The sequence below is a fragment of the Scomber japonicus genome, chromosome 13 (assembly GCF_027409825.1).
Source record: "Scomber japonicus isolate fScoJap1 chromosome 13, fScoJap1.pri, whole genome shotgun sequence".
NCBI lineage: Eukaryota > Metazoa > Chordata > Actinopteri > Scombriformes > Scombridae > Scomber > Scomber japonicus.
This window is the reverse complement of record NC_070590.1, coordinates 2,203,704-2,229,634: the sequence shown is the minus strand read 5'-3', so window position 1 is coordinate 2,229,634 and position 25,931 is coordinate 2,203,704. Positions and strand designations below refer to the sequence as shown.

Sequence of the window (25,931 nt, the reverse complement as noted above, 5' to 3'; positions counted from 1 at the left end):
CCCCCATTGTGGGACTAATAAAGGAATATATCTGATCATATCTGGTCTTATGGACATAAAAAGCTAATTTCTTTGCAGTGTTGTTATCAAACACTTGTGATGAAGATGATATTTTACAGTTTAACTATAAACACAATGCACCGAAACTAACTATGAATTTAATTATGTTAAATTCCTATAAACAAAGACACGTATATTAAACTAGAACTGAAATATAAAAAGGAATAAATATAAATAAAATGCTGCATATCAGAGAACATATGAGCTGATATTTATCTTTAATCTGATTTATACGATTATTAACTGAATATCTTTGTTTTCAGAGCTGATCAGAAGAATCAATAATGAAGATGATAATCACATGCACAATTAAAAGCATTTAACACACAACTACACAAGCTTAACAAAGAGTCAATTAATCAATTCATCAGATCGACTCAAAGAAATCGATCAATAAATATCAGATATCAGCTGTTTGATTATCTGCAGACTCAATTATTTAAATATTAAAACATCAGCTGACATCAATCTGACCAACAACAGCAAGCAAAACAATAACCGATAGATAATCAATGAGCTCACACACACACACACACACACACACACACACACACACACACACACACACACACACACACACACACACGTACCCGCTCCTGTTGGTGAATCTAACGCAGCAGTAATGCAGCTGAAGCTCGCTCGCCCCTCTCTCTCTCTCTCTCTCTCTCTCTCTCTCTGCAGCAAAAAAACAACAAACTGTTTTTCTTCTTCTGTGGTGAAAAAAAAAATCCGACCCGCAGCAGATGCCGACACACACACACTGACACACACACACACACACACACACTGACACACACACAGTCAGCTGTTTGTCCGTCCAAGGTGAAACGAACCCGCTCCTCTCTGCCGTTAACGTCTCTACTCTTCCTCCTCCTCTTCCTCCTCTGCTCTGACTGAACGGCAGAAAAACATTCGTCCTCCAAACCAACCGACCGACAGCGCAGAGCCGTCACCGAGACACTGCAGCACACACACATACACACACACACTGAGACACACACACACACACTGAGAGACACACACACACACACACACACACACAGTGGGGGCGGGGAGAAAGAAAGCTGACAGAGAGAGAGAGAGAATAAATGGGTAGTATCGCTCAGCAGAGTACGATCCTCCTCCTCCTCCTCCTCCTCCAAGCATCTGTCGACAGCCCCCCTCCACCCCCCCCCCACCCAACACACACACACACACACACACACACACACACACACACACACACACACACACACAGTACAAAACACACACTGCAGGACACACAGCTCTGCTTTCATGCTTCTCTTTCCTTTTAACTCTGCTGTTGTGATGTTTGATGTAAATGTGTGTGTGTGTGTGTGTGTGTGTGTGTGTGTGTGTGTGTGTGTGTGTGTGTGTGTGTGTGTGTGTGTGTGTGTGTGTGTGTCGCTGAGTTCACAGCAGCTGTTACGCTTTTTAAACAACTCATATTTTTCACATCTCCAGCTTCTATATATTAATATTCTGAGTCTCTACTGGAATAAAAACTCCTTATTTATCTTCTACTGCTCCTTTATGCAGCCGCTCAGTTCAGCCTCTGTCTGTTAACAGGCTGTTTTACCTCCTGTCTCTTTAAGGATGAACTCAACACAGATAAAAGTGTTTTTACCAAGTTAATAATAACAATAACATTTCAAACAACGTAAGAATTGGTTTTGAAAACGTTTACTGAGGTTAGAAATCAAGTGAGAAGTTGGTGAATTCTCCATTGACTTGTATAGAGACGGTCGCCCCCTGGTGGCCTTTTGATAGAATGCAGCTCTAAGTTACTTCCTGGTTGGCCTCATTTCAGAGGACCAGAACTCCCCACCTGTGTACAACGTTAGCCGACACATTTATATAAAAATACACACTTTAATAGTAATTTCAGCATTTGACTGTTTTGGGTTTGGTTGTTTTTTACAGTTTGAATCCTGATATTCGTTCCAGCAGCCGCGACTCAGAGCAGGTTGAAGCCGTGACGTTTTTAATGAAGCAACGTCTAAAGGCTCATTTATGCTCAACGTACGTATGAAAATGTTTCCGTCCTTTTCAAACGATGTTTAACGTCACTGCTCTCATACTTCCATGCGTCCTTTACGTTGGCATGGATGTTAACCAATACATCCAACAGGGGGCAGCACAGAGTCAATACATCCATTTACATCCAATACATCCGTCCCTCATTTCCTTCCTTCCTTCCTTTCTCCTTTCTCCCTTCTTTCTTTCGTTTCTTCCTTCCTCCCTCCCCCTTTTCCTTCCTTCCTTCTTCCTCCTTTCCTCCCCCCCCTTTTCCTTCCTTCCTTCCTTCTTCCTCCTTTCCTTCCCCCCCTTTTCCTTCCTTCCTTCCTTCTCCCTCCTTTCCTCCCCCCCCTTTTCCTTCCTTCCTTCCTTCTTCCTCCTTTCCTCCCTTCATTCCTCCTTTCCTTCCATCTTCCTTCCTTCTTCCCTCCTCCTTTCCTTTCCTTCCTTCTTCCTTCCTTCCTTCTTCCTTCTTTCCTTCCTTCTTCCTCCCTTGACTTGAGGACAACAGGAGGGTTAAAGTTTCTAACCAACTCTCACAACCTTTCCTCAAAAAGTTCCGCCATTGTTATTTCTTCTTCGTGTCTCACTAGAGCTACGTATGGAGTAGTGACAGCAACACTGCCCCCCCATGGTTTCTGGTGGTACTGCTCCGTTTGATCCGTATCCGTAAGCTTTATGGAAACGTGCAGAAATACGAAGTAAATGAACGCAGAGCACGGTGTTACTACGACAAATAAAACCACAACCCTGTCCTAGCATTACACACGACGCAGAGAAAGAAGGAAGATATCAAACAGCAGAAAGAAGCAGAGACGGGAGGACGAGACAAAAGACAGACCAGCAGAGAGCAGCTCCATTAAAAACACAAAAAAACCCCGGCAGTAACTGGATTAGACGCTGATGGAGAGTTTAGTGAGCACTCAGGAGGATCAGATTCATCACATTAATGACCTCACAGAGGGAGGTGAGGAGACGTCAGCGCAGGACTCAGATCAATATCATGATGTTACAGAGAACAATGGTGTAATGTTGGAGAGTCATACCACAAAACTGCAGACGTCCGCAAAATCATGAACTGATGTTAAATGTTCCAGAGTAAAGAAATGATACCAGAGTAACGTCCAGTAAAGAAATAAGACACGTTTAACTGAAGGCACAGAAACTATAACACCTATATAACTGATTCTGTTTATAAACTACAAATTTTAGGCTTTCCGCTGATCTGATCGGCCGATATTTTGCATTTTATGTAATTAGTGAGATCGGCTGTAATGTCTTAGTTCGCCGATCCAAACAATGTCGTCATGTTGAAGCTTTTTGCAGATGCTCCCGTTGCATAGGGAAGCAGATGGCTTGTGTTTTATCTCATTTACTCTGAAGAAGTTCCACACCACCGACATGTTTAGTTTGAGCCCTGTCAGGATGTGACGGACAATAAAGATTTTTGAATCTTGAATCATTAGCTGTCGGATTCAAACAAACATGTGGGTGGTTTTGGGACTTCTGCGGAGTAAATGAGATAAAACACAAGCTATTTGCAAGAACCTCGTGGGGAAGCATCTGCAAAATGTTTCAACACCACAGATTTAATCTCCTGGATAGGAACACCAGGAGAAGCCGAGTTTAAGAAACGGAGCGTGGACAAAGAAACATGAACACCGAACGGATGCTAAAGCTAACGGTGAATTAACAAGTTATTTAAATACACATATTGCTCCCTCACGTGATCAGATCAGTGATCGGTACATGTCTCAGTTCTACCTCAATAAGGCACGAGAAGTCATTATTCCTGCAAAGAAAGAAACTTCAGAAAGTAAATTAAGATCATCGATTAGAGAACTGATTAGAATCAGTACCAATAATCAGTGTCTGTATTGATTCCTCGTAGGTGTCGATATGTTTCTGCTTTAATTTGTGCCTTAAATACCAAATACCTCGATATCGCCACGATATTGTAGAGATGACTGCTGGTGGCTTCACAAAATATTTACACGATGAGATTTTTGATAAATAATCATCAGTAATGTGGATATAATGACGAAGTGGGTAAAAGGACAATAATACAACAGCTAGAACAATCTGGTAAGTTCAGAAAGTGACATCATTTTACTTTAATGCACCTTTAAAACCAGGAAAAGACTTATGCTGTACCAAACTAACCAGTCAGTTACACCAAAGGATGACAGAATAATGATAAAGTGGGTAAAAGGAAAATAATAGAACAACTAGAACACCAGGAAAACACTTACGCTATATATTAATATTAGGATATCCAAATTCAAAGACAATATCTAGTCTCATATCAAGATAGATATAATATTGATTTACTGCCGAGCCCTAACATCAACCTCCAGCTCCTTTTCTCCTTCATGACTTCTTCCTCCTCAGGCTTCACCTTTCAGTCGACCTCACTTCAACTTTAATGTGTGTAACGCAGTCACAACACTCACATTACCGTCATATAGCTGAACATGTGACACGCTGAGCACCAAGCACGCTGAGCACCAAACACGCTGAGCACCAAACACTCTGAGCACCAAGCACACTGAGCACCAAACACACTGTGAGCACCAAACACTCTGAGCACCGAGCACCAAGCACGCTGAGCACCAAGCACGCCGAGCACCAAACATGAGCACCAAACACGCTGAGCACCAAACACACTGAGCACCAAACATGAGCACCAAGCACTCTGAGCACCAAGCACGCTGAGCACCAAGCACGCTGAGCACCAAACATGAGCACCAAGCACTCTGAGCACCAAACACACTGAGCACCAAGAACGCTGAGCACCAAACATGAGCACCAAACACGCTGAGCACCAAACATGAGCACCAAACATGAGCACCAAGCACTCTGAGCACCGAGCACCAAGCACGCTGAGCACCAAGCACGCCGAGCACCAAACATGAGCACCAAACACGCTGAGCACCAAACACACTGAGCACAAAACATGAGCACCAAACACGCTGAGCACCAAACATGAGCACCAAACATGAGCACCAAGCACTCTGAGCACCGAGCACCAAGCACGCTGAGCACCAAACACACTGAGCACCAAACACACTGAGCACCAAACATGAGCACCAAGCACTCTGAGCACCAAGCACTCTGAGCACCAAGCACACTGAGCACCAAACATGAGCACCAAGCACTCTGAGCACCAAACACACTGAGCACCAAGAACGCTGAGCACCAAGCACGCTGAGCACCAAACACGCTGAGCACCAAACATGAGCACCAAACACGCTGAGCACCAAACATGAGCACCAAACATGAGCACCAAGCACTCTGAGCACCAAACATGAGCACCAAACACGCTGAGCACCAAACATGAGCACCAAACACGCTGAGCACCAAACACGCTGAGCACCAAACACGCTGAGCACCAAACACGCTGAGCACCAAACATGAGCACCAAACACGCTGAGCACCAAACATGAGCACCAAACACGCTGAGCACCAAACATGAGCACCAAACACGCTGAGCACCAAACACGCTGAGCACCAAGCACGCTGAGCACCAAACATGAGCACCAAACACGCTGAGCACCAAACATGAGCACCAAACACGCTGAGCACCAAACACGCTGAGCACCAAACACTCTGAGCACCGAGCACCAAACACGCTGAGCACCAAACACGCTGAGCACCAAACACACTGAGCACCAAACATGAGCACCAAACATGAGCACCAAACATGAGCACCAAACATGAGCACCAAACACGCTGAGCACCAAACACGCTGAGCACCAAGCCTGAAGACTAAATCAGTCTGAACCACTGAGGAGCCTCTGAGCAGGTAACAGCAGCTCACAGAGGAGCCCTAACCCTAACCCTGCACATCCCAAATATAAAACACAAAACACTGACACATTATTTACACACTGAAACATCTTCAAACCATCATCATCACCAAGCCTTCTCCACTGTCGCCCCGACCCTCTGGAATTCACTCCCCAAACCCATCAGAGACTGTACAGACCCCCATACCTTCAAACCACTCTTAGAAACACACCTTTTTAAACTGGCTTTTAACCTGTAAACTGTTCTTTATCCTCTTTCCATTTCATGTCTTTTTAACCTTCTACATTGTTTGTTCTTTTCATTTTATGTTTTTACTTGTAAGCGTCTTTGAACACCTGTAAAAGCGCGTTATAAATAACATTTATTATTATTACCATAAACTGTGTGAATGTGATCAGAAAAAAAAGAGAGAAAGCATCAAGCTGAATCCCAGGATCAATAAATACAAGAAGAACTTTGACTTAACAAAAAGCAAACAAGTCAAAGTAATAAGAATGATGTGAAGCTCAGATGTGTTTACTGTTTCATACATGGGGATAAAGACTGTTGTTTAGTCTGGAGTTAATATAAATCAGAGTGGAGCGAGGTTGGTTGGTGTTGGTACTAGGGTTGGGGCAATTAATGGAAAAATAATCCAAACCAAAATTTAGAAACTCTAATGGACTTAATCTTGCTCATGTCAATTAATGGTGGTGTTCACTGTTGCCATGACAACAAAGGTTGCATATCTTTAAGGATGATTTGAACCCAAACCATGATCTTTACATAGTTCTAACCAAGTAAACTAGACATTAACCACAGCTTAGTCACATCTTAAAACATCTTTATTTTCACTCCCTGAAGATCCTCATGTGTGAAATAAAATACTAAAGAAAAACTAGAAAGAATCAAGGGTGGAGATAATCATTCATTAATCGTAATCGAGGTTAAAAGTTCAATTAATGGTGATTTTGATTTTTGCCGTAATCGCCCAGCTCTACTTTGTACTAAAAGTTTCATTATTTAGGTGAGATGTTACTTCAGAGATCATTTCTAGAGTAAACTGCTTGACAATGACATCATGTGAAAATGTAAATATGAACTCTTCAGTGTTTCTCTTCTTTTACACAATGAGTTTATAATAAAACAATCGTTACTATTAAAAAGTATGAAAAGAGAGAGAGATCGGTAGAGAGGTTTTTATCTTAGCTACGCCAAAACTAAACATGGCTGTTAACTTTGCTGGGTTGGTTGTCACATGTTGGTATTCATACACCGATCAGCTTTAACTTTTATTGTGTCGGCTCTCTTCATGCCACCACAACTCCTCTGACTCGTCAAAGACTCCTACAGATACAACATGCACGTCTTCATGGTTCTACTGCTGCCAACAGACTCTTCTCTCTGTTACAGTCAGGAAGCAGATACAGAAACATTCAGACTTCTAGATTATGAAACAGCTTCTTCCCTTCTGCTGTCAGACGACTGAACGCTCAATAATCACTGACTGAATATTTATTTACTTCTTCATACTGCATTGTCTTTTGCACTTTACTCTACTTAGAGCAACAGTCTTGTGCAATACTCTCAAGCATTTTATTCAGCTGTTTCTTATTCAGCTGTATTTAATATCGTATTGTGTAGTATTGTATCATCTGGTCATTGGTCGCCTGCTCTGATGATGTTGTTTACTGTCTGTTTATGTGAGGTTGGGCTCGTAGAAACTGAATTGTCCCTCGGGGATAAATAAAGCTGAATCTGAATCTGAATCTGATTCGAGATTCAAGACAACTTTATTAATCCATTGGAGGGCAATTCATTTGACAGCTTGCACCACAACATACTCGTACATCTAAATAACAAGATAAAAACACAGAAGAAGAAGAAGAAGAAGAAGAGGAGTTGGCAGCTGTGTGCAAAAGTGCAAAAATCAGTGTGTAAAGTCAGCAGGTCCTATCGTCCAAAGAATAGTTCATACAGGGCGTATTCACACCTGCCTTGTTTGGTTCGGACCAAACCAAAAAAATCGCTGGTGCGGACCTTTTGGGCTGGTGTGAACACAAACCATCAAACTCTGGAGCGGACCAAACAGTCGGACCGAGACCCAGTCGGAGAGGTGGTCTTGGTTCGCTTCCAAACGGACCTTTTTTCCCTTTCCGCTTTACCCCGACCCCAGAGCTTTTTGTCCAATGATTGAACGATCTTTGCACACATGTGGGTTTGTTGACAAATTCTGGTCCACTTGCGAAAAGCACAGTGTGAACAGGAACCGCACCAAACCAAAAAAGAAACATTGTATTTTGGTCCGGACTAAATAAGCGGACCAAAGGACTTTCCTGGTGTGAATACGCCCTAAGAGGAAGACTATACAAGCTCCACAGTATCTAACTACACACTGCAATACCAAACAGAGACAACTGGACCTCATATAGATGTGTTCAACAGTTGAACAGCAGAGGAGATAAAGGACTTGGAAAGTTGGTTCCCCTCATGGGCGATTTTAGACAGGGGCCAGGGTGGGCCAGGGCCCCTGTAGAATTGGTCCTGGCCCCCCCCTATGGCCCCTGTGCTGAGCAGCCAATGATATAAAAAATAATTACGAAATAGGTAAGTTGATTAACCTATTGATGCAAAATACTGTGTAGTTCATCATTGACCCTAGCACCAGGAGCTGCATGATGTAGCTTTAGACTCATGAAATTCAACATTTTTTTTTTTTTTTTAATGAAGAAAGTTGGTATGTTAGAGCTGAATGAATATGTTCTAATGCAAGATGAGGTTTTCAGCTTTTAATTCAATTAATGACATGCTTTGTATGTGCTTCAGATGCTGAAGCAGGTGTTTTTGGAGGTATTTTATGCAACACTGGGTTTAGAAAAAGGCCGATATTTGGCAAAAGTAGGTAGAAGAATATAAGGTACATGGGCACCCCCTCAAAACATGTTGGCCCCTCTCTGGCCCCCCTGGTAATTTTGGTCTAGAATCGCCACTGGTTCCCCTTACATACAGGTTGGCATAGCAACGCTCTGAAGACAATAATAAATTCATTTCTTAAGATTTGTTAAGTACTCAACATGTTGTGTGACTTCCTCCTGACCTGTAGCTCCCATCAGGAACCTACTGTAGGTCTCTCTGCTTAACCCTCCTGTTGTCCTCGAGTCAAGGAAGGGAGGAAGGAGGGAAGGGAGGAAGGATGGAAGGGAGGGAGCGAGGAAGAAGGAGGAAAGGAGGGAGGGAGGAAGGAGGAAGGAAGGAAGGAGGGAGGGAAGGAAGGACAGGTGGGAGGAAAGAAGGGAGGAAGGATGGAAGGGAGGGAGCGAGTGTAACCCATGTAGACATCTCTCTGCCGTTACTCTGCGATGTGTTGTGCGAGAATGAACCAGGGAGACGAGGTGGAGGGCTCTGACAATGTTTTACTTGGTCTGCAGACATGTTCCAGCAGTCTTTGACTGAAACACGCAGGCGCAGACTGAAACCTCCCCATCGGAGCCCCCCCCCACATACACACACACAGAGCTCCCCAACACAGACAGGCAGAGGAAGAATAACCAAAAACAAACCCAAACAAATGTAGGAAATGAAATAATAAATGAATATTTTGGTGAAATTATTAAAGTAATATATGCAACTGTTACATTCTCCCCTTCCGAATTTCACCAAAATCACACTTCAAAGGCGCTTTAAACTGAAGGATGTAGGCTACAAGAACACTGAAACATTCTCCTCATTCTTTGGACCAGTAAACCAAAATAATATATGTCTTAAGTCAGTTGAAAAACTATCTGTAACACAGATCAAAAGCAGTTAGAAGGTTGATCAGGCCTCTAACCCTTCAGGAATTTAAAGGTGCAGTCTACACCTCTTTACACACGGTCCCTTAATGGCCTATTTGTAGTACAGTGTCCTAATCAAATTATACATCCCATATACAAAAACAAGCACCCTGTAATTCCTCTTTATGCTACAGACAATGCCTTCTGTGGCGGTAACCTACGCCACACAATAGGTCTCTGGACCATGTTCTCAATGAGTCTATTAACCGACCTCACTACCCTCCCCGCTCTAGTAACCACTCTACCTGGGGCTATAACTTGGTCAGTGTCATGTCTAGGTAGGTCAGAATGTGTGTCAGTGTGTCGATGATCATGACTCAGAGTCTGACGTATGTCAGGGTCAGCAGGAGAAACTGCTGGGGTTGGGATTGTGCTGGCCTGTGGATTAGGTGAGTCTGATGCTGTGCTGACCCGTGGACTAGGTGAGTCTGATGCTGTGCCGACCCGTGGACCAGGTGAGTCTGATGCTGTGCCGACCCGTGGACCAGGTGAGTCTGATGCTGTGCTGACCCGTGGACCAGGTGAGTCTGATGCTGTGCTGACCCGTGGACCAGGTGAGTCTGTCTTGTCAACACCATCCCACAGAGCATCAGCGCTGTCCGTGACTAGTGAAGCGAGCTCATCCACCACAGAATCATCATCCTCCTCTTGATCCATTTCAGACTGAACCCACAAGGACGTTCGCGTTTGAGAAGCCTCTCTCTCCAAGCTGTTAAGCCCATCTGCTTCACCATCGTCACTGAAGGCGTCAGCACTAGAGGAGGTGTCCAAAGACTGACTCTCCAGTGTATCTTGAACAGGGAGAAAGGTCACATCCAACAGCAGATTTCTGTGTACAACTTTGCAGTGTCCTGAAACATCACTGATCTTGTATATATGGGTCTTGGGATTTGTCTCAACCACTGTGTACACAACAGGTTCCCATTTATCAGCCAGCTTTCTCTTGCCACGCTCTCCCTTATTGGCGAGCAGCACACGATCTCCAACGTGGAGAGCAAGTCCTTTCACTCTCCTGTTATACTGATGAGCTTGATGTTCTTGCTCTTTGGTTGCGTGCTGCTGAGCAACTTTGGCAGCCTCAGCGAGATATGACAGAAGAGTCTTGGAATAGCTGCTGAAATCTGTCACCAAAGGATTGTGTAACACAGATCTGAACACAATGTCAACTGGGAGCCTCGGGACACGTCCAAACATCAGGTGGAAAGGCGCATAACCAGTAGTCTCGTGCACAGTTGCATTGTAGGCAAAGGTTAACGTGTGGATCTGCTGTGGCCAGTTGTTTTTGGCCCCAAGAGGGAGCGCTCGCAACATGTTGCCGAGGGTTCTGTTAAACCGCTCCGTGCCACCGTTGCCCATCGGGTGGTAAGCGGTGGTATGTGACTTGGCAACACCAGACAGTTGCAGCAGCTCAGATACCAGTTCACTTTCAAAGCTGGGGCCCTGGTCCGAGTGAATACGTTCAGGGAACCCGTAGACACAGAAAACCCGGTCCCACAGCTGCTTAGCAATCTGCTTGGCAGTCTGGTTTCGACAGGGAAAAGCATGGGCCATCTTCGTGAAGTGATCAGTCACCACTAACACGTCCACAGAGTTTTTGCTTTTGTCCTCAGCCGTCCAAAAGTCGATGCAGACGAGCTCCATGGGGCTGGTAGTTTTTATGCTTTCCAATGGGGCCCTGGCTGAAGGCTCTGGAGTCTTGGCCAGGACGCACCTCTTACAACACTTCACATAGTCCTTCACCTCTCTCTCCATATTCGGCCAGAAAAACCGTTGCCTCGCCAAGTGAAGAGTTCTGGCTTGCCCTTGGTGACCCGCCAAGTCGTGAACTCCCTCCAACGCTCTCTTCCTCAAACCTGCTGGTAACACCAACTGCAGCCTCTTTATCTTGCTCACAGGATCTCTTGTCTCCCTGTACATAATGCCACCTTGAACCTTGAGCTTGTCCCAGTGTTTCAGCAGAGCCAGTGATTTCGCTCCCATACCATGCCTCTCTCGTCGAGACGGACGTCTTTTTCGGACTACAAAGGGCAAAACACTGGAGATGGTTGGATCTTGAAGCTGATGGTCCTCGAGCTCATGTGAGGTGAGTGATGGCAAGGTGTCCTGACCAGCAGGTTGCAGCTGTTGGGCATGGTGAACGAGATGTGAGGCTCTCGTCTCCGCGTGACTCTCCCAATCATTATGACACAGCAAAGCAGCCTTGATTTCAGACGAGCTGCAGGAACCCGGTGTCGCCATGGTGGGTTCATGCTGGTGGATTGTTTGAAGGTGTTGGATGCCAGCTCTGAAAACATCTTGCACCTTTTCAGCCTCCGCACCATCTGCTTCATGCACCAAACTGTCATAAGGCTCTTGGATGAGACGCCCACTGATTGAAGTCGTGAAAGGGTCACGACTGAGGGCATCGGCTACAATGTTTCTTGGACCGGGGATGTACTTCAGATCAAAGCTGTAGGACGATAACTTGGCCACCCACCTCTGCTCGTAAGCATCAAGCTTGGGCTTGGTCAAGATGTGGGTGAGCGGGTTGTTATCTGTCCACACTGTGAAGTCATGTCCTTTCAACCAATGACTGAATTTCTCTGTGATACTCCACTTCAGAGCCATGAACTCGAGGCGGTGGGCGGGATATCTCTGTTGCGATTTGCTAAGGGTCTTGCTAGCAAAAGCTATGGGGCGTGCCTTCTTTTCTCCAACAGGCACCTGAGATAAAACAGCACCCAATCCGTCCAGTGATGCATCCACAGACAGAATGAAAGGTCTTGAAAAGTCAGGGTGAGCCAGTACTGCACAGTTGACGAGTTCCTCTTTGAGCTTATAAAAAGCCTCCTCACAAGCAGGGCTCCAATCATCAGCTGTCAGCTTTCTGAACAGGCCGGCACCCCCACCAACCTTGCCAGACCGCCCTCTCCTCTTCTGGCCCGCAGTCAGAGCGAATAGGGGTTTGGCGATGGCTGAGCACCTTGGGATGAAACTCTGATAGAATAAGACCATGCCCAGGAAAGATTTAATCCTCCTCACTGAGGGAGTGCGCCCATCCTCTTCCATCAGAGCCTCTTTTGGCATATCTGAAATCACGCTCACCTTTGCAGGGTCGACGGCCACACCATTCTGGTCAATTACATGTCCAAGAAACTTAACTGTCCCCTGCATCAGATGGCATTTCTTTGGACTTAGTTTGAGATTGTTGTCCCTCAGTTTTTGGAAGACGACCTGGAGCCTGTTGAGAGCAACTTCCTCAGTGGGGGCGAACACGAGAAGGTCGTCTAGGTAGCAAAGGAGACTTGTGAAGTTGAGCTCACCAAAGATGTTCAACATCATTCGCATAAACGAAGCTGGACTGTTGCAGAGTCCTTGGGGCATCCTGTTGTATTCGTACAGGCCAACAGGTGTTGTAAAGGCTGTGTACTTTCTGTCCTCTTCGCACATGGGGATGTTGTAAAACCCGGAGGTCAGGTCCATGGTGCTGAAGAAGGCACTGCCCCCAAGGGCCGCAAGGCAGTCTGCTTGGTGAGGGAGCGGGTGAGCATCCTTCAGGGTCCGTGCGTTAAGCCACCTGAAATCCGTACAGATCCGCAGTCCTCCATCCTTTTTCCAGACCATGACAAGAGGAGACGCATATTCGCTGATGGACTTACGGATGATGCCCTTCTCCTCCATGTCTGTCAGTACCTGCCGCAACTGTTGGTAATGGGCCGGGGGTACTCTCCTGTATGGCATGCGGAATGGCCTGTCGTCTGTCAGATGGATACGGTGAACGAACCCCTTAGCTTCGCCACAGTCAAGCGAGTGCCTAGAGAAGATGTCTTCATACTGCTCGACAAGCTCGACAAGCTTTGCTTTCGACTGGATGCTTGTGTGACACGAGTCAATGTCGAGCTCGTCCAGCCCCAGCTCCGAGAGTCTGGCCTTGAGGTTGGCTGCAGTGGGAGTGGACTCGGTGGCTGGCTCTTTTTTCCCTTTCTCCACCTTGCAGGAGCCCTGTTGTAGGTTGAAATCCTCCACTGCAATGCACGGCGACGCCTCAGCAACCAGAGAGTTACGCTTCAGGAGAATTGGCCTGGAAGACAGGTTGGTTATTTTCAGTGGCACCCACCGATCTCCCCACATCGGTGTGATAACCCGCCCGATGAGAACATCTCTTGGCCTGGACTTGGAAGTGCAAGGCTCCACAATGATTGTGCTGCCAGGGGACACCGGGGCTTTGCTGGAAAGTTTGCCCCACACCAGATGCTCTTGCTGGGGAAGTAATGTGACAGCACGGGGCAATTTCACAGAGCCGATCTTGTCTGGGACCTCATTACCTCTCCATCTGGTGGTACATGACATCATATCCAGGAAGTGTTCATAGTCTGTGAGTGTATGCTTGCATCCAATGGACGTGAGCTTCCAGTAGTTAGGATTACTTTTCAAGACATGCATCAGATGTTTGAGGACATTCGAGCCAATGATGAGCTCGTCTCTTTGGCCGGGGACCACTAAGACAGGGACAATGCATTTTACTCCATAAACAGTCATTGTTAAGTCATACAGACATTTTGGACGGGTCTGCTTACCTCCACAGCCAACCAACACAATTTTTTCTGCTGACTGTGGTTCTCCCACAAGAGCTTCGGCTTCTCTAAGCAACCTTTCAGCCTCTTCATTCAGGGTGCATGCCATGGATCCTGAATCAATCATGGCCTTCAGTCCGACCTTGTCATTCACATCGACCTGTGTGTAGAATAACTCACTGAAGGCTGGCACCTCTGCTGACCCTTGAACCACGACTTGGTAACCTTCAGGAACCGCCGAACAGGTGTTAACATAGAGAAGCTCAAGATCTGTGTCACTTTCTTTGAGGGTTTCTTGTCCTCCCCCCACACTGCCCCTCTCCACATGTGGGTGCCTTAGTTTCCCTGAGGCTGACTCTGGCTGGGACTATTGGGACCCACCTGCCTCTGGTTGTGTCTGTTGCAGTCTCTTTTAAAATGGCCAGGGGAATAGCACGAAAGGCACAGCTTCTCTTTTCTGCAGTGCATGAGCGTGGAGTGGCCCGTGTCCCCACAAACCCTGCAGCTCTTTCTCTGAAAAGGGCCTGGAGCAAACTGTTGTGGTGAGACTGAAGATGTTGCTACCTGCACCTCCTGACGAGCCATCATTCGATCCAGAAGACTTATCAGAGCCTGCATGCCGTTCCCGTCTAAAGCCGTAGTGACTGGTGGGGCAGGACAGTGGTGAGCAGCTTGAGACACAGGTGAGCATGCAACTGGCTGTGTGTACCGAGAGGCCACTACTGGTGTTGGGCAGGCTGATGTTGGGCCCTGGGGGGCATGAGGGGTCACTGCTGGGGGTGAAGATGGGATGAATTGGTCAGCTGTGGGCGAGAGCTGAAAGGTTGGAGCTGAAGTTGGTGTTGTAATGTAAGTGTCTGTAGGTGGGGCTGGTGAAATGAAGTGTGGGGTGGAGAGCAGCGGTGATTCATGCGACACCTCAGTTCCCTGCAACATGGTGGTCTGGGTGTGGCTGACAGCATGTTTATGTGGGGTTCGATTTCCAGCAGGAGAGCGCGTCCTGAGCTCTCGTAGGAAGCTGTCGATGCGTTCCTGGACTTCGCTGGTTGTCCACTCCTCGGCTGCTTTGAAGCTGAGCCTATTAAACAGGATAGGATCAGGACAATATTTAATGAACATCATTGTGACTTCTCGGCCTGGATCCTCAACACTGCGTCCCTGTCGCCGTAAGCACTCATCAGCGATGTCAATAGCATTGTTCAGCCTGATCCAATATTCCATAACCCCTTCGTGTTGCAGTGGCCTAGTGTTGTAGAAGTCAGCCATTGGCATGGAGGAGTATGTCAGCTCACTGTAATGCTGCTTCAGAATGTCAAATATCAGTCCTGGGGTCTGAATGTGGTCAAGTGAAAGGTTGTTGCGAAGTGTAACCCTCACTACATCTTTAGCTTTGCCCATTAATTTAGACAGTATTTCCTGCGACTGCTGCTCTGTTGGAGTGTTTCTCTTTACAAAATACATATTCATCAAATCAACCCACTCTCGAACAGAACACTTATCACTGCTGTCACCCCTAAAAACTGGTGGCTCTTTAACATCAGACTGCATGACTAGTTTTACACCAGATAGGTTCAGCCCAGAATGGCCCTGCTCTGCCCTAGAGTTCTCTGTTAACATAGGCTCAGTAGTGCTTTTATCACTTCGCAATTGGGCAGCGATGGACTGACCGATCTGATTGGCCAGCTCTGAAATGAGACTGCTCAAATCAGCATGGGGTGTTGTCTGTGGGGACTGAGGCTCACAAAGGGGGACCTGGATTCGGGTGGAGCTAAACCTAGGGGTCTCCAGCCTACCCGCTCTAGGTGTCTGAACTCCCTCATTGAGAAACCACCCTCTCCCAAAACTCGTGGTAGAGCTAATTTCCCCTGCTGAACCTCCATTATCTCCCAAATTAGTTGCTGAATGCATGTTAACAACCCAAAATAGCAGTAAGATTAGCAGTAGAAAAAGAGAAAAAAAAGAGAAATAAAAATGTAAATCAGGTATCAAAATTTCACAACAATAAGAGTCTCAGTTGTAATAATGTCAATGACAATCTCAATGTGATATTACTGTTAAATGTATCAGCGATTGATAAATGTCCCTCTCAAATGAAATGACCAGACTTTAAATGTGTGCATGAAGAGCTTCCCTCGGTGATCAGAATGGCATCGATGCTTGATGATCCGGGTCACGGCACCAATGTAACCCATGTAGACATCTCTCTGCCGTTACTCTGCGATGTGTTGTGCGAGAATGAACCAGGGAGACGAGGTGGAGGGCTCTGACAATGTTTTACTTGGTCTGCAGACATGTTCCAGCAGTCTTTGACTGAAACACGCAGGCGCAGACTGAAACCTCCCCATCGGAGCCCCCCCCCACATACACACACACAGAGCTCCCCAACACAGACAGGCAGAGGAAGAATAACCAAAAACAAACCCAAACAAATGTAGGAAATGAAATAATAAATGAATATTTTGGTGAAATTATTAAAGTAATATATGCAACTGTTACACGAGGAAGAAGGAGGAAAGGAGGGAGGGAGGAAGGAGGGCAGGAAGGAAGGAAGGGAAGGAAGGAAGGAGGGAAGGAAGGACAGGAGGGAGGAAAGAAGGGAGGAAGGAAGGAATGAAGGAAGGAGGTAGGGAGGGAGGGAGGGAGGGAGAAAGGAAAAGAGGAAGGGAGGAAGGAAGGATAGAAGGACAGAGAAAAAGAAGGAAAGGAGGAAGGATCTTCTTTCCCCCTCCCTCCTTCCTTCCTTCCTTCCTTATTTCCTTCCTCCCTCCTACCTTCCTTCCTTCCTCCCTTCTTTTGTTTCCTCCCTTCTTTTGTTTCCTCCCTCTCTCCCTTCCTTCCCTCCTTCCTTCCTTCCCCCCTCCCTCCCTCCTACCTACCTACTTTCCTTCTTTCCCTCCTACCTTCCTTCCTCCCTCCCTCCCTCCTTTCCTTCCCTCCTTCCTTCCTTCCCCCCTCCCTCCCTCCTACCTACCTACTTACTTTCCTTCTTTCCCTCCTACCTTCCTTCCTCCCTCCTTTCCTTCCTTCCTACCTTCCTTCCTCCCTCCCTCTCTCCCTTCCTTCTTTCCTCCGTCCCTCCTACCTTCTTTCGTTTCCTCCCTCCCTCCCTCCTCCCTCCTCCCCCTCCTTCCCTTCCTTCCTCCCTTCCTTCCTTCGTTTCCTCCCTCCCACCTCCCAGTTCGGTTATTGTGACTTTTTCATATTGCGGTGAACACGGTTATCATCCCATGCCCAGTAGGAAGTGACCACCGCGTACCAGGAAGAACCTCTGACTGTCATCCTGCATCTATAGGAGCTCAGATCCTTTAACATGTTTCCTGCTTTCAAGAACCGACTGTTCACCAGCTGCCTTTCATACCCTCCACATGTCAGGAGCCACTGTAACAGGTTCATTACTGTTACTCACTTCACCCGTCAGCAGGTTTCATGTTCTGGCTGATCGGTGTGTGTTCAGTGGGAGGTATCTAACTTTCTTTCTTTCTTTCTTTTAAGATCGCAAAATGAGCAAGAACTTTTATTTAGTTTTAGTTTTAGTTAACTATGATAACCCAGCTGTCTCCATGGACAGGTGAGTCTTACCTTGCAAGGTAGAGGACAGGTGAGTCTTACCTTGCAGGGTAGAGGACAGGTGAGTCTTACCTTGCAGGGTAGAGGACAGGTGAGGAGGACAGTGAGGAGGACAGGTGAGGAGGACAGGTGTGTCTTACCTTGCAGGGGAAGGGTAGAGTAGACGCCACCTTCTCCATGGCCAGGTTGCGGATGCTCGGGGTCAGCGGGCCCCTGCAGGTCGGGCAGCAGCTCAGCTTCTGTCGGCACTGGTTGCAGACCAGGTGACCCGCCTGGCACTGCAGGATGGGCGGCAGCACGTAGTCAAAGCACACCGGACACTCAAACAGCCCGGTGAGCTCCGTGGACTGACCGGGGAGGCCGACCGGAGGCAGGGACACCACGGAGGAACCGGAGGAACCGGAGCCCGACCCCGCCACGGAGCTCACCCCGGCCGCGGCAGCAGCCACCGCCCCCGCGTGCTTCCCTCCGCCTGGTTTCCCCGCCCCGACTCCTCCGCCTCCGGCTCCGGTACCGGCAGAGGACGGACGGCTCATGGCTTCCAGCTGTGATCTTCTGTTTACTACCGGACGTCTCTCCGGTCCCACCGGAGACACAACATGGCGGCTGCCAGTTTGTATCGCCTGCCGGCTGCTGTGATTGGCTGTTGCAGAAGTGATTGACAGCTCGCTCAGCCAATCAGAGAGTGGACTCGTGTCATTATGTAATATCTGGCAACTAAAAATAAAAGATAACGCACTGATTTATTATTATTATTAGTAGTAGTAGTATTATGACAATATCAAACTCTATATTATAATTACCACTGAATACTAATATTACTCTTGTAAATAATGTCACGATTATTTTATTATATATTTGACTATGATTGTTTTTGTACTTATTTATTGTTCTTTATTTTTTCTTATTGATGCTCTTCTATATTTACTGTCCACTTGCTGCTGTAATAATGCAAATTCCCCCATCGTGAGACTAATAAAGGAATATCTTATCTTAAAATCATTTATTGTATATTTTTGTGATTTCTACAGATTACTGTCCGGAGAAAAACTAATTATTGACCCATAATGCCACTATAACAACTTACACTAAACCATTAACACTATCAGTGGTTTAAAGTATTTTATTCAGTATCATTCTGTGGTATTTATACTTTATGCTATTTTATATTTCTATTTCAGTTAAATATTTACGTTTTACTTCACTGCAGTTTTTAAGAGATTAACTTCATACTAAGCAGATTTAAGTTGCAGTCAATCATTTAAAAGAAAGTTGTGAAATGTATATAAAATGCTCCGATCTGGATATAAATATATTCTTATAAAAAGAGAAGAAATGTTGAAGCTCTGAGTTAGAGGAGGGTGAGTTGACTCATCTGAGGCAATCTGGCGCCATCTAGTGGATCTTTAAGGTGCTGCTTCTCTCCGTCATCACGTTCACCATTTTCCAAACACTTCTTTTTAAGCCCCTATCCTAATTTCTTTATTTTATTTTATCATCATGTTGAACACCTGAACCACGTCATTAACCATTACTGACTTTCATCTTTATTGATCTAATCCAATATTTCAACAAAAATAAAAGATTAGAGAAAAAGTCCAAAAACTGAATTAATTTAATTTCCCATTAATCATCTCAGCAGCCCTCACATTTATCTGCTGACCCTTTGGAGGGGCCCCACCCCTAGATTGGGAACCACTGGACTAAACTAGCTAACTGTATATAAAGTAGTATAAACTAGCTAACTGTATATAAAGTAGTATAAACTAGCTAACTGTATATAAAGTAGTATAAACTAGCTAACTGTATATAAAGTAGTATAAACTAGCTAACCGTATATAAAGTAGTATAAACTAGCTAACTGTATATAAAGTAGTGTAAACTAGCTAACTGTATATAAAGCAGTGTAAACTAGCTAACCGTATATAAAGTAGTATAAACTAGCTAACTGTATATAAAGTAGTGTAAACTAGCTAACTGTATATAAAGTAGTGTAAACTAGCTAACTGTATATAAAGTAGTGTAAACTAGCTAACTGTATATAAAGTAGTGTAAACTAGCTAACTGTATATAAAGTAGTATAAACTAGCTAACTGTATATAAAGTAGTATAAACTAGCTAACTGTATATAAAGTAGTATAAACTAGCTAACTGTATATAAAGTAGTGTAAACTAGCTAACTGTATATAAAGTAGTATAAACTAGCTCCACCTCCAGCAGCTACAACAGTAACATGCTGCTCTAACACTGATGCTTCACTATTAATAATCTAATGATGTCATATATAATAATATATCACTACTTTTACTGTAATACTGCATACTACATCACTCATAATACTGCAGTACTTTTACTGTAATACTGCATACTACATCACTATAATACTGCAGTACTTTTACTGTAATACTGCATACTACATCACCATAACACTGCAGTACTTTTACTGTAATACTGCATACTACATCACTATAATACTGCAGTACTTTTACTGTAATACCGCATACTACATCACTATAATACTGCAGTACTTTTACTGTAATACTGCATACTACATCACTATAATACTGCAGTACTTTTACTGTAATACTGCATACTACATCACTATAATACTGGAGTACTTTTACTGTAATACTGCATACTACATCACTATAATACTGCAGTACTTTTACTGTAATACTGCATACTACATCACTATAATACTGCAGTACTTTTACTGTAATACTGCATACTACATCACTATAATACTGCAGTACTTTTACTGTAATACTGCATACTACATCACTATAATACTGCAGTACTTTTACTGTAATACTGCATACTACATCACTATAATACTGCAGTACTTTTACTGTAATACTGCATACTACATCACTATAATACTGCAGTACTTTTACTGTAATACTGCATACTACATCACTATAATACTGCAGTACTTTTACTGTAATACTGCATACTACATCACTCATAATACTGCAGTACTTTTACTGTAATACTGCATACTACATCACTATAATACTGCAGTACTTTTACTGTAATACTGCATACTACATCACTATAATACTGCAGTACTGGTTGGACCTCAGCTGTTTCTATTGGATCGTGTATCTCTGGTGAGATGAAGGTCTGATCGAAGCCTCCTGTGAAGCCAAACTCTTTAACTTCCTGTCCTCTAAATGATGCACGCTGGCCAGACCCGGCCCTAACCAATGTGGCGCCCTAGGCAAGATTTTAGGTGGCGCCCCCCTTGCATCGAAGTAAATTCCACTGCTGGTGTACATACTCACAAGAAACTGAATAGCTTTATCTTGGACATTATTTTATTTAAAGAAAGCAATTGCCCAATCAAAATACTTAGAACAAATTAGAAAGAAATACAAAAAAATATGATATGAATATATGAAATATAATATAAATAGCTTACATAAAGTATAAGATTTAAATACCCACAAAATAAAAAGTGTAAACAAGTGACATGCTGCTGCATCACTTCTGGGTTGTGCTGCTGAGGTGGAGGCAACAGGAGGAGCGCTTGATGCTGTAGGTGGCCCAAGATTTGCAGGGGTGGGACTGAGAAACCTCAACAGTGCATCTGAAGAGAGAAGAGGAGTATGTGACACCAGTCTAATAATAAATATGATATGATACATAATATGATTTCAAGAATAAAATGAAATGAAATAATATAAATGAAAAATCTAAGAGATACATGATGTTCACTATACTGTACATGTATAATATACAATGTACTTTTTCTGATATGCAAACTATATAAGATTCAATTTTATTGTCATTACAACAAAATGCTGATTAGCAGAATGCAAAGAAGTAGTAAACTGCAGTATAATATAGAATGTGGGAATGCTAAGTTATGCTATAACATGAATGATGTGCACTTTAACACTGATGTAAAGTTTAACACTATAAACACACTTTAGACAATATGAACTGTAACACAACATACAACTAGGCTTACAACTATAATAAAAGGGTGGAAAAGGAATAGCATTTTGATTGACTATTACAAGCTAAGAAAACCTTAGCTAACCAGATGTTAATAAAAATGCTGAATAGATCTAATATTTACACATTTCCCTGAGGAAACCCAGGGAGCACAAACCCTAATTTCAACGTTTGATTTCCGGTTAAAAACAGTTTGATATGAGGTCTGAACGTCTTTTCAACCGTCTGAAAACGGTTACAACATCAACGTGTCACAAAACACACATTAGTTTGATGTCGGTTAATAATTAGCTCAGTTGTAGCTCTCTACAGAGATTGTATTGATTATTTTGACGTGTTTTCTATAAATGAGAGGAGGTGAAATGACGTCTAAACAAAACGTAATTTCAAAGCATTTAATGTTGAATAAAATATCATAAATATGAAACTATATAGGCTATGTCTGCACACTAAATAAGCTGGGACTTTTCTATACAGCAATTCCCGGTGAAATATGTTTTCTATGTGAAAGTTGAATAAATGTCTCCATATAGCCGGTAAAAAAACTTTCACTTTTCAACCAATTTTCAACGTCTTTTCACCGGTTACCATAGATACACGTCTTTTAGACGTCTTGCTGGGAAGTAAGGTGGGAGTAGTTACATTACTATTTTCCAACTTAGGCTCTTCCATAACATTAACTGGCGTTAAAACTAACAGTTTAACAACAAACCATGTTATGCTAATGGTTAACGACGTTATCGTCGTTCTGCAACACACAAATAATGTCATGACATCATCTTTATTGTAACATTACCTCTGTCTTTGTCTCGTTTTCCTCCTCTTCTTTTCTTTTTTTCCTCCCCTGGGCACCAGACAGTTTGGGACGTTATGACATATTGTTGTCGAGCTTGCCTTGGGGTCACGTTAAAAAACGACCATCCTCCCCCAGGTAGCAGGTACAGTCTAATTAGTGGGGGGGGGGGCGTCTTAGGAAAGTAACGTGTCATCATTATTATTATTAGTATTCCTATTTAACAGGCTTTGCTATGCAGTTAAATTAATGTGGGCTTATTATCTTCATATTAAGACATGATACCAAGTAGTTTTAAGAATAGTGGAAGTTACATTTTTTTTTAATTTTTTTTTCTTCCCCCATTTGTGGCGCCCCCTGGATGGACGGCGCCCTTAGCATTTGCCTATACTGCCTATGCCACGGGCCGGCCCTGACGCTGGCACAGAAACAGTTTTTCTCCACATTCAATCACTGGAAAAGAAGCAATGAAGGATTGTACTGAGGATAAATGAGCGCCGTCTGAACACGATATCCACTTCTCCTGAATAAAGCCGAGGTCCGATCATGTTCCCGCCACAAATGAACTGCTCCAGAACTGGTTTGTTAGACTGAGACCAGTTCCTCTACAGAGTCTCTGCAGTATGAGGTCTATGCTCAGACCAGCCAGAGTCTCTTTTAACCCGACTGAACACAGGTTACAATCATCTCCTGCCAGTTTCACTATAAATGTATAAAGTTTGGCTCCGTATCTGTGCTCTGTTGGCCGGTTCGGTCCAGCTTTGGCCGCCGGCCCGACTTGAAAGGCTCTTACTTTTATTTCCAGGAGGACTTAAAGAAATCGCTGACTGCAGCGTCCCAGCTCAATTAACCTTCAGCCGTCTTCAGGTTCAGTCAGCGAGAGACGGGCAGTGAACAAAGCGAGCTGCAGAGTGTGAATAACTGAGGCTCGGTGGATCATATCTCTGCAGTTCTCAGGTCTTCACTGCGGCTTCAGTAAGGATTGTAAAACTATTTCTGCTTTATAAAGAACGATATGGTTTAAGGACAAAATATATTTCTGATCTACTGTCACATCATGATCCGTCCACTGAACACAGAGGAGCAGCTTTCACTTTTAATTTCCATTAATAAACATTAACAGGTAACTTTAACTGTATGAAAATCACCTTGAGCTTTGGCTTCATTCCTCACATATGTACATAAAATAACGCAGCATCGGGTCCAAATAGGCTCCATATGTCCAAACATCACATAAAGAATGAAAGTCTCAACCAAGCTAGAGAATAAAACCTCCTTATGGTATTTATAGCTGCAGGAGGAGCAGTCATCACTCCATCATATAGACCGGTCTGAGGTTTGTACTCGTTGGAGGGTTCGGCTTCATTCTTCTTACAATCATCAACAAAATAAGCTTTACAGTATATAGCAGTGATCAATGGTAAACTGGGGTTCAGGTGCTTTGTCCAGTAAGAAACATTGAGGGTTCAGGGGTCCATTTCAGTCCCAGAAAATATAGTATGAGTATGATCCTCAACCAAACCACAGTGTCTCCAACATTCATTTGACAAATAGTTTTTAAAAACACAGACAGTCCTAAAGAACCTCATCTTCACCTTCCAATCAAATTCTTTCCATATCCGGTTTCCCTCCCTTTTTCTGCAGCTTTCATCTTTTAAACCTCAGAAAACTTGAGTTCTGCTCCACCTCTCACTTCTTTCATATCGAGGTTTAACACTTCTCCGTTCACCTTCGTCTTTTATTTAAATTACATTTGCCAGTAAATGAGGATGAGAGAAGGTGACTGACTCTCCCAACGTACTGGATATTTCTCTTTATTCCATTTTCATGAAGCTTTAAACCTGCAATAACTCATGTTCTGTCTACTAGTTTCCAATAGTGAACACAACACTGATCCATCATCATCTTCAATTAATATATTGAACATGTTACCAATCAGTTGTTTTATATCCATATCCAGCAGTTATTGATCAACATCATCATTCATTAGTTCATCGTGTTTCTGTCCAATATGCTCTCTTTTAGCTCTGTTTTTACTCTCCACCAGCTCCTGAGGGAAATATCTAAATGCTCCACTATGTTCAGCAGCTAGTCTACAGATAACTGTGTCTGTTAGTAGGTAGAGTACTGGAGAATCAACCAGAACAGTAACGTTGCAGCTAAACAATGTTATAAAGAGTGTTCGATTGCTGCTTTTACAAACTATATAGAGACCGTTCCATCCTGCCTCATCCTGAGCAGAAAATCCCCTTATACAAGAAAAGAAATGAATATTATATCAATGTTAATTCTCTGGGAAGGATGCACAGGAAATCAGACTTTGTTGAATTCACTGCTCATCATTTAACAGTGTTACTGAAGACTAAGCTCAGACTCTGTTAATAAGAACACTATAAATTATAGCTGCTTTAAAGATGAGGGTGAAGTTCATCTTTCTTCTCATGATTAATAGCCTATAATCCTTTTACCTCGTGTGTTTGAGTGCTTATAATTATAACTGAAAGCTAAATATTAAACTGGGAAAAATAAAAACAGTCGGTGTGTTTTTTAATAAACTGGATCTTCTGTAATTTGAAGAGAAACTTTCCTGACATCCTGTTTCTTTTCTTCTAATCACTGAAGGTTTACACTCAATAAAACCAAGCAGGTCAAACAGGAAAATTTAATCCCATTAAAAAATAAAAAAAAGAGGGAGGTGCTTGACTCTTTGACTTCATCCCCACTGTGTCTGTCAGCCAATTTATTTCCTGCTAATCCGTTAATCTCCTCTTAATGTGCTCGCTTCACTTTACCAAACTTTATTATTTATTTATTCATTTATTCATCCGGCTCTCTGAAGAAAAAGAGGAAGAAGGAGATTTATGTTCAAACTGAGGAGGAAGTGAAGCGTCTCTTTGTGAGTTATGATGTTGATCTTAAAGGAACAGTCTGACATTCACAGAGAGCTCTTTAGTTTTATCTCTGTGTAGATTTATCAGGAGGAATCAGACACACGACATGATGATCGCTTTCTATGGACTTCCAGAGATTATGAACAGCTGACTGAAACATCTGAAACATAAAACCTGCACATGGACATTCAGAGGGTCACATGCAGGTTTCGTGTGGTGGTTGTTAAAACTTAAAAAGAATACAGATCAACATTTAAAATTCTATATTTCAAAACATATTCTCAATATTTTGTTTTCCGACTGTTTCTGTGAAATGAAGCTGAAGTAACTAACGAGGCTCTGGTTTTATTTCAGTGAGCGAGCAGCTGGAATAAACATATGCTTCATATTTCATACAGATAATTTTAATCTGAGCAAACAAAGATTTGTCCTTCTCTCGCTCTCATCTCTGCCTGAACGCTCCAGC

At 43.7% G+C, this 25,931-nt stretch overlaps 1 protein-coding gene across 1 annotated transcript in view; it reads right to left on the bottom strand.

Annotated features, from left to right (window-relative positions):
• Window positions 1-18,381, bottom strand: part of siah2l (seven in absentia homolog 2 (Drosophila)-like) — a 31,260-nt gene extending 12,879 nt beyond the window's left edge. Inside the window, exon 1 of the mRNA XM_053331216.1 lies at window positions 17,962-18,381. Within this exon, the coding sequence (XP_053187191.1) occupies window positions 17,962-18,357 (396 nt within the window). The 5' untranslated portion in view covers window positions 18,358-18,381. The remainder of the gene's footprint in view (window positions 1-17,961) is intronic.
• Between the last annotated feature and the right edge of the window lie 7,550 nt (window positions 18,382-25,931).